The following is a 10417-nucleotide window of genomic DNA, read 5'->3' as shown; positions in this document are numbered from 1 at the left end:
AGAGAGAACAAATCCACCCCGTGTTGCGTAACTGACAAATAAAAGAAAATCTCCACAGTCTGCGTTTTGCTGAATCGTTGCAGAAGAATTTGTTTGCTTTCAAGCTTCCTTACCTTCAATTAATCCCAATTTTGCCCAATTAATTAAATTTGTTATGTTATCTTCGTTTTACAATTTTAACCAAAAATCACCTTCAGAAGAGTGTCATGTCGTCCATTATACATCTTTGACATGTTCAATGGTTTAGCAAACTTTCTATTGAGGGCAATCACCCTTACCTTGTTGATTCCATCCATATATACAAATTCACAAGAGGCCAAAGAAATAAAAAAATTGCTTTTTCATGAAGAGGGTGGATTTGGAGAGTGGTTTTCCACTCTTCTTTTCCCTTTGGTTAATAACCACTTGTAATTTTCTTGTTCTTTGGATAAAAATTGTAACTTTTCATACTTTAGTGTCTCTTCTTTAGTTTTTAAGCTTGACCTTGATGTAAGTACCCTTTGCAAGCTTTTTGGCGAATTCTCCACTTCCCGTGCAAGTATTTTGAATTTGTAGAAAAGCCTTCAAATTTTCTCCAAGTTAATAACCTTTCGAAAAAAATCAATTTCTATCTTTTTTTTCAAGTCTCCATGACCCAAATTCAATACTTGAATTTGTCATGCTCTAATACCACTATTACAAGACCTTTGGTACATGGAGATTTGAATATACCACAAATTGATAAATATAGAAAATAAACCATAAACACTCTAGCATAACTCAAGAGCATAAAAATCAAAGAATACAAGATTGGCTACAATCTGGCTACAATCTCCCCCCCCCCCCCCGGCGGTGGACGTGTGTGGATCCTCTTCCACACGTGATATTTAAATCATATTTCATAAATTTAGCCCTTGGAGCCATAAATAGCATAGCTTTTCCAAAATTGGGCTTTTACAAAGTTGAACCATAGTCCAAAGCTTTTAAAGTATCTCATCAAAATAAACCTTGCCCAACATATGTACAATGGGAAAAACTATACAAAATTAATTATTTTGCACACATGTGCATGGCTTGATAATTCCGTCCAATGTCCACCTTTGTTGTCCCGAACTTATGATTCATAATAAAACATAGTCCATAATGTTAGACCAAAATTACTTTGGAATCACTCAAAAGTAATACTAACAAGTGGAAATCATTATCTAGATTCACTACCATGCTTCACACATACACCATGCATCAACATAATTAATTGAATTCACTCCTACATTGGATTCACTCATAATGTCTTCATATAATTAATTGGATTCACTCACAATGTCTTCACATACGTCGCACGTGTTCACAGAGTTGATCGGATTCACTCACAATCAAACTCACACCACACGTCTCACACATTACCGTTGATCAGATTTACTCATAATCAACTTAGCTTGGCCATGTCTCACACGTGTTACCGTTGATCGGATTCACTCACAATCAACTTAGCCCAAAATATTATTTTCACTTATTGGGTCACCCAAGAATTAATAAATTAATTACCGTAACAACTTAGGGCCTTGAAAGGCTCTTTCCTCTACTAAAGCTTGGTGTGGTTCTTCTACTGGATGCAAAATATTGCACCTTCTACTTGATTTCGAAATCCAAGGCAAGGAATGCTTACATTGTACAGAGATCCTGAGCTGTGTGCTTGGTGTAATCCTCCTCCTTTGAGATGACGTACACAAAATAGTCATGCCTTGCCATTCCTAAGCCATAATAAGTTCATCCAAACTTTTAAATGAATATGAATGCAACAAGAAGAAAGCCTCCAACAAACCCATGGAGAGCAGATGAAGAAAGAAAACAAGCTCAATGTGCCTTTGTGTGGAGCATCTACCATATGTTTTTTTCGGCTTTGTTTTGTTTTTCGTGTCGGGGTCTAACATGGCTTCAGAGTACTGCCCTTAAACTTGAACAAAGATAGGCTTCCTAGACAAAGAGAGCCTTAGCATGATCCACCTTCTACCATATGCTACAGCTACTTCATTGATAGGGAGAGAGAGCATGATCCACCTTCATTCAACATGGCATAGATGTGTCCCCCATGATGTGCATCCCAACCCATGCTACAGCTGCTTGACAGATAATGGGAAAGAACACGACCCACCTTCATGCAGCTTGGCGTAGATGCGTCCCCCATGATGGTCTTCCCAACCAAGTTAGGATGCCTCTCAAACCTTGGCCACTAACATGTTTGCAGTCGTCCTTTTCCACAGCTGCCTGGGGATGGTCGCCATCTATTTGAACTTTGATATCGCTGTGTATATTATCCTTCACAACAGCAAAATTTGCAAGGTCAGCCAGTTCCTGCACCGCCTCTACCACATAGTCAAGCCTGAGTGCAACCTCCATTAACAATGTTGCAAATGTTCCAAAAGAGAGGGCACTTGAGCTCTCCAATACCCTCACTCTCTGCTCAAAGATTGATTCCTTTGAGAAATCAAAGGCATCCATAAGTCTTGACGGCCAAGTGTGCAGCCGCTTGACACATCTTCCTGCAGGGGAATCAGTGGACTCCCTATGTGGATAAGCAATCCCGAATTTGTTAGCTGACCGAGCTTGCGTGGGATTGCCAGAAATCTCATCATCGTCCGACCTTGTGATCTCGGGGATCACACTGACAGCCATGTTATCCACACTGTCTTCCAGAATTCCTGTTTCTTGCCGGACAAGCAGATAGGAGTGTAAGTACAGACTCTGCTGCAATCGATCAACCGCACGTTGAACACCATGCAAAGTTGTTGCGGGGTCTCCTTTAAGCATGGATTCCACTTGCCTTCCTAGCTTCCTCAAGACAAGGGCGCTTTCTACACTCACTTCACGAAGTTCCTTTTCAAAAAGCTTGCGAACCTCTACAGGTGCCTGCCGCCAAAACACAAGTCGATCATCATGATCAGTGGAGGACCGACCTCTGCATTGGTATTTGAAAAAAGAAGAAAAAAAAGAGCCTTTAAAAGCCCCTCTCTCTCTCTCTCTCTCTCTCTCTCTCTCTCTCTCTCTCCAGGCAACAGCGCTTGCAGCTGGTCCTCGACCGACGAGACCAGCTTACACCATCCAACATATCCGAACTAAAAGGTATAGTGAGGATTCTAAGAAATGATCTAATTGCTACACTAGATGGAAGGTGATGGGGCACCGTTGAAACATTATCTGATTTACAAATAAGCCACAGCTAGTTCAAGATGTGGAAGTGGATCTAGGGCCAAATGCTCACGAGGGCCATGTTCAGGTTTCTACTTTCCCCTAGAAGAGCATGCTTCCATGTAAAGCAGTCTTCCATGCCCACCGTCTTAAGCCATCGTTTTACTCCGTTCCATAGAGTTTGCGTGTGGGGACAGGCCTAGGAAAGATGAAAAGCTGAGAATCACGAGTCCATTTAGCTAACTTATTACGGGTAGCTAGCTTCTGATGTAGCTCCCTCCATAAAAAGATGTTTGACCATAAGACATGGCATGGCCTTTCACACTTCAGCGGTATGGCGAGACCATTTTGTGTCGAATCCTAAGTGCCCTAGTGTTGAGAAAGATGCTCTACCTAGTTGGTGTGACTTGTTGGTAGATCCGCTCCTTTCATCGTGGTCAATGAACGGACCTCCAGTTTACCAGCTAGTTTGAGAAATTCAAGGAGGCTGTTGTGGGCCATGCTGGTGGGAGAGGCGCAGCTACTTGAAGGATTACCGGCTGTACAGTTGGGTTCAACTCATACTGTAAAGTGATGTCATCCCAATCACGCCACTAGGCAATACGTGCATCATCCCACAGATCCTACCACATGCATACTCCTCGATTGTGTAACTTGCGAGCGTGTCGCATTTGCAGCACATGAGGCTTTCCCTCATTTGCATTGCATAGCCACTAGACACTTTCCCCAAGGGATCCAACGCCACTATTTGTGTCCGACCCATTGAAGAGAGGAGAGAATTTCCGTCCACCTAAAGACCGGACCATAGAGTAAGGGAGATGCTTTAATCTTACATTTTACTCTTGTGGCTATGCGATGTCTCCTTATTAGACCCAACCACTCTCCTAGAAGACCCTTAGCGTGTTGTAGGAAGGAATCTAGTTATTACTCCTCAGAGTGGAGGGCTTTAGCATGTAGGGCCAGGCCAATATCCCAGGCCCCCCTATTTGCCTAGGGGCACAGACTTGATCCCATAAGAAGTTCATCAAGTGGCTTATAGTGGTGGCTAGTCCACTGCATGATTTGACAAAGAAAGCCATGGGATTTTGGTGGACCAAAGTTGAAAAAGAATCCTTTGAAGCATTGATTTTTTATGCTAGAAAAGGACCAGTGTTGATTATTCCAGATTTGTGAAAGCCTTTTGTGGTTAAATGTACCTGTGCCATGCATGCATCGTCTTTTAATGCATAATGGAAAAGCGTAGCTTTTAAATTGCAAGTCATGGCCTATGTTTTTTGTGGAATGCTTATCTTTTGTAATGGTCTTTGTTATCCAAACTTAAGTCAAAGCATATCCTAGCTGTAATATCTATCCTCGTTGTAATATCTATCCTCACTGTAATATCTGAAATGTTTTGATGGATTTTGGCATCTAAACAGTTTTGTATCCTGGTCTTCTAAGGTGGTCTTAGCATCTAAACAGTTCTGTATCTTGGTTTTCTAAGGTGGCCTTAACATCTAATTAATAGTCAATGGGCATTAAGGTCTAATAGGTGGTCTTAACATCTGTTAATAGCTGGGGATTATGGTCTGATTTGGGCATTTTGTTCACTATATTCACATCTACATAATTGGACATTATGTTGGACTTGCACATTGTGATAACTTGGGCATTTTGGTCTAATAACTCTGAGGAATTGATATATGGCAGCTTCCCCTCTTCCAATTGCTTCTTCACAAGATTCACACTCCCTGCCATGGTTTCCTCTTCTTGAACTTCAGTTATTCTCACCAGGCTCACTGCAGAGCCTACTAGAACCTGATGGGCTGTGGCATGATCACTCTTGTCGTAATGGGTGCATTGCTTGCAGTGATGTGTCCATTGCTCTTCCTCACTCCATGTCGAAGCATCAGTTCTTTAATGCTTGTAGCAGACGGGGGGGGGGGTCTTCTTGCTCGTTGAGCTTGGCTTCCTGAACAGGACACCCCATCAAGTAGGGCACCCATCTAGTAGCCTCTTGGTTTGCAGTGTCCACTACTAGCTTCTTCAAAAAAACCCCGTAAAGTAGCAGAGGTGTAATCACGTTGGCTTTCTAATTGCAATTTGAACTGACCCAACTGAGTAGGGATTTCCAGAGGATCAATAAAGGGGGGCAAGCATACTAAAATCATCTTTGCAGGCCCTCTCATAGCCGTGGTTGACCCGCAAGTTCAGTGGCGATCGCGGGCGTCAAAAGTATCTCCTCTGTTTTTTCTTCAAGTTTAAAAAATAAATAAATTCAAAACAACAAACGTGGGCGGTCCCACACGACCACCTGCAATTTGGGCAGCCGGGCTTTTTGCCCTGCCCACTTGGGTAACCGGTGGGTGGTCCCACACGACCAGGCTCATACACTGCCACTGCGACTGTGCTGCTACATCATCATCATGTACTAACTGGTTGTTCTTTGCAGACAGGCTACCATCGTGTTGCCATGCTTCCTTGTGGACTTGATTCGGTCCGTACATCTACTGTATAGCCTTCTTGTGCTGTTTCTACTCAGATTTTGCGCAAAAAACCTACTGCTGAACATCATATACTTTATCATCTACGGGAAGCTTGGGGTATGTTGGATTTGGTACTAGCCCGCTGAGAGATCATGGTGGGCCATCCTTATAGTGTGCTCTACAATAGGATCTTATGCCTTGACATCAACTTCGATTTCTACATTAGCATATTTGTTTACTTTTGTATTCATTCATGTATTGATCTTGGGTTGCAAGCTCGTGGATTGTTCCTAAATAAATTCTTAAAACGGGGCGGAGCCTATTCCCCGCTTAGTGAGTGTGTGTTGTGCAAAGTTTTCTCTTTCTCTCTCTACTTTTTTATCTCTTGGATATGTGGTGGAATCTGTCATAGCAGGCCCCGTCGGGGTTACATACCCCCTACTAAAAGGACACCAACCACTATGGGTAGTATGCGAGGTCTAAGCAGTTGACCCATACGAGGCTTTCACTTTTAAGCACATGCCTAAAAGAGGTATCTGGTCTTCAAGTTGGACAAGGCTACCATTGCAGCTAGGGACCAACACTCAAGTGGTGTCCCTCTGGGCTGATGACTCCACCAGTACCTAGAAGAAGCCCTTTCCCGTGAGGTGAAAGTGAACAAGGGTCGGAAAGCAGTTGTAAACCATCTTTTAAAATCTTCTTCCAAGAGTAGGCACCCCGTGAAGTACAAGTAGGTGCCAAAGTAGTAGCCTTCTTCTTGAATTCAAGATAGACTTTGTCCATAGGGAGAGAAACCCTGCCATTAAACACCTTCTTGTTGGTTGGGGTTTGTGGGTCATCTATATGGCATACCTTTATTGCTTTGAGGTCTGCAGGCTTCTTGAAGACTTTGCATAGTATTCGCATCCACAGAACCAAAAAATAGGGTGTTAGCATAGGAAAGCGAAAATGTTGAGGTGCCCTCTTAAAAAGAGAAACTGTCACGCTGTCTCACTCAGTCCTTTGCATGATGGTGAATCCACTTGTGTCGGATTCTTTGCATGAGTGAGGGCTAGGTGTCCAGCCTTTTTCTTTAGCTCTAACTCCAATGCAGCGTGTGGCATGCCCAATAAGGACTGTACCTATCCCTACCAGGCTATACGCACCACTAGGTGGTGGCGCTTGAAGGTAACATGGAGTAACTAGCAACACCACTCCTAACCCAGACCAGAACTCGTGCATCACAGTCCAAGCTAAGCGAACACTAATAGTTTACACCATGATTTTGCGAGCTTCATTGAGCTCTCATGAAAGAAGGATGCATCTCTAGTAGGGGTGGGGCTGTATAAATTTACCCCCCCAAATCTTTTACCACCCCAATCTATCTTAAGTCTTCATACTTGTCCTCCATAGATTTTAATACTATTATCCTCTCTCTCTCTCTCTCTCTCTCTCTATGTGATTCACACCCACATATGTACATGATGGATTGAATTTCTTCCACCTAAGTTGACAAGCAACTTTTTCGAACATACACCATGATTTCACTGGCTCCATTGAGTTTCTATAAAGAAACATGCATCTTTGGTGGGGGCTGGGGCCGTCCTTCAAATATGACAAATAAGCCCCATCGAATCCCCCATCCCAAAAAAAAATCTATCATGGGCCTTCATACTTGGCCTCTATAGATTTTAATACTATTACTCTCTCTCTCTCTCTCTCTCTCTCTCTCACACACACACACACACACACACACACACACACACACACACACACACACACACACACACAATGTACCCATGATGGGTTGAATCTCTTCCACCCAAGTAGAAACATAATTTTTCAAAAGTACACCATGATTTCAGTGGCTTTGGTGAGCTCCAACAAAAGAAACATGCATCTTTGATAGGGGGCGGGGTCGGCCTCCTTTGAATAGGATAAATTACCCCCCCCCCCTTCATCTCTCTCTCTCTCTCTCTCTCTCTCACACACACACACACACACACACACATCTCTCTCTCTCTCTCTCTCTCTCTCTCACACACACACACACACACACACCCATGATAGGTTGAATCTCTTCCAACCAAGTAGGCCTTATCCAATCTTTTTTTAGGTGCTAGTGGTTTCAACAGGATGGCCACCATCGGGTTATGCAAAATAGGGAAAGCTAAAAATTGTCAAAGGTTTTGCCAGGCCTGCTAGCTAGAGCCAACTTGCTCCCCTCCTTCCCTAGATTGGAAGAGAGTAGGGGCAATTCATCCTTGCCCATTGACAATATGCAATAAAAAACCTGCACATATCTTGGCCATGATAGGAAGCTATAACCCAATTGAGTGTGTGCAATAGCTCTACTTTATATACAAATTGATGCTAGGATGCAATATGATGCCACTTTGTTTCTATGTTTATAATCTTAATGATTAATGCAAAATGCATGGCAAAGGAAGAACTCTCATTGCTAATATACAACAAAACCTTGGAAATTGCACTTTATTTTATTGTGACTGCCCTGAAATGATCTAGTTGTAAATCCTCTCCATGGAAGGCATCACAAGATGAAACTCTCCAAGCAAAACAAAAAAGGTAGAAAAAAGCATGGATGGGCCAAAAATTTACTCTAGAGAAGAGGTAATGACAATGATAATTAATGCATGATGCCATGGCAAACATCACAACTAGAAACACAAGATTATGTTGGCTTACTTGTATAGCTGACCACAAGCAGCCATGTAGGGCCACTATAGAGTACGCACAATGCCGCAACACCGCACCAACTTTCACATAAAGGTGCCATGGATACTTGATCATCTTGAATCGACCATGTGGGGGCTCCCAACTGGCAAAGCCAGCCTGCAAGAACAAATACATGACGTTTAAACAAATATTAGAGATATACAATTATGAGTTTTTTTTAGAGAAATACAATTATGACTATCTAAAAAATACATGATGTTTAAAAAAATTGGGGCAAGACAATTATGACTTTCCAAAAAAGTATGTTGGTAATGAGCAGACAATTACAAGGGAAGGGAGTACCAAGGACTCGTACCAAAGACTCTTCTCTGCTGGCAGAAACGAGGGTGGAATGGTAACTGTTGTAGACAAGGTCATCTCCAGCTAGCCCCATGGAGATCTTGGAGGGGACCCTTGCAAGGGTGGTGCCTCTAAGATACTCATTCACACAAACTGCAGAGGGTATTTGAGTAGTATTAAAACTTAAAACTATATGCTATTTGAAGTAAGTGTATTAAAACTTAAAGCTATATGCATATGTGTGTGTTTGTTTGTTTTATACATCCATGTACATACATATATATATGTGTGTGTGTGTGTGTGTGTAGAGTAATGTGCTAGTGCTAAGTAAAGCCAAGGCCTAAGCCTAGGGGGGCCAATTAAATGAGTTAAAGTTCAAACTTTAAAGCAGTTGAAAGTCGATGCTTCATTTAATACCTTCAAGGGAGTCTGCGACACCGTAGAAGTTCTTTACAATGCATTGATGAAGGTCCTCCCCAGCCCAGCACGGCAGCACAAAAACGTTCACAACAATGCCAATTGATGCCCCCAAGAGAATCACCAGAAAACGTTTTAGAGCTGTGATTAAAGGGTCGTCCCCTCGGTACTCGGTCACCGTTATGAGGCTGAACGTGATGAGGAACGTTCGGAAGCCGTATTCATAAGACTTCATGGTAGGCCAGAGCTTTACGAAGGTCACAACTCCACCTGCTCAGTACATGAAATCAACTTCCAGTTGAATCGCCCCTCATCACTCTATTGTTTGCGATTGTTAATGGGTTTACAATTTGGGCAATAAATTGTCTCACCTGTGGTAAACACACTCAATCCAATCAGAATTGGTTGCCCTACCCCTTCGCTCATGTTGGCTAATTCGCCCACTGCGACGGCGAGAAGCCCGGCGAGGAGGGTTCCGGCTCCTCGATTCAATCCCTTGCTGACGCTAGCTCCTGCAAAATGCATCGTTTTTTGATCGTAATCACCAACGGTAATCGCCGAAATGTAATAAATTGTAGGAGTAATTATCCTAAGCATATGAGATTACTACCCAAATGAGATGATTTCTAAGAGTGATTAAAAAAAAAGCAACAAATCGATTATTTGGCCAATTGAGTTAAATACCTGTGGTGAACTCGAAGACGACCACGACAGTAATGATGGCCCAGATGGCATGGCCGCCCAGCTGCTCGTAGGGGGCTCGCAGGAGCACAAGCATGAAGGCGAGGACCAAGGCCAAGGCCATCTTCAAGGCGTGGATGGTGTTGGCGGGGTATTTAACGACTGCGCCATGCCACACAGACTTACAAAAGGAAGAAGCTAGCGCAGTCGTGGACACAAAGAGATCCTTGAGCCTGCAGCAGCAGGAGGGCTTGCTGTTGGACCCCGTGAGGTAGTAGGGCTCGAGCAGAGGGGCGCTAAGCTGGTCGTGGCTGGAGGCCATACTTAACACCTGATCTTCTCAGAGTGCGTGCGATTAGCCTTACTAATATCAGTCTGCGCTCGTTTCTTTTAAGCCTTTTTTTTTTTCTAATTAGAGATTCTGCTGCCTACTTGATTTGCTCATTGCGCAACGGAGCTGGAGATACTACCACCAATGATGATTGAAGCCATCAACACGGGATTATTTAAAATCCTCCTTGAGTCATCATGCACGCGCTCCTTCCAGGAAACTCAGGTGGTTTGGAAGTTGCAAACACGTATACGCAGCTGCCTTGATGTTGAAATCTGCTCATATATATACGCCAAAGCTCTCTAAGTCATGCCAAAGGTCGATTTGAATTTGTGCTTGCTTC

General features: G+C 43.1%; 1 protein-coding gene across 1 annotated transcript; it reads right to left on the bottom strand.

The window, feature by feature from the left end:
- Positions 1–1100: 1100 nt before the first annotated feature.
- On the bottom strand, positions 1101–10201 carry LOC147636794 (aluminum-activated malate transporter 4-like). The gene is made up of 6 exons (XM_086800345.1): positions 9747–10201; positions 9434–9574; positions 9063–9332; positions 8662–8798; positions 8316–8462; positions 1101–2886 (listed from the first exon to the last, which is right to left on the bottom strand). The coding sequence occupies exons 1-6, from the start codon at positions 10063–10065 to the stop codon at positions 2134–2136; spliced, it is 1767 nt and encodes a 588-aa protein (XP_086656471.1). The 5' UTR covers positions 10066–10201; the 3' UTR covers positions 1101–2133.
- Between the last annotated feature and the right edge of the window lie 216 nt (positions 10202–10417).

The sequence above is a fragment of the Cibotium barometz genome, chromosome 7 (assembly GCF_041138505.1).
Source record: "Cibotium barometz isolate CiBa-2024 chromosome 7, ASM4113850v1, whole genome shotgun sequence".
Lineage (NCBI taxonomy): Eukaryota > Viridiplantae > Streptophyta > Polypodiopsida > Cyatheales > Cibotiaceae > Cibotium > Cibotium barometz.
This window is presented reverse-complemented; position numbering and strand designations above follow the sequence as displayed.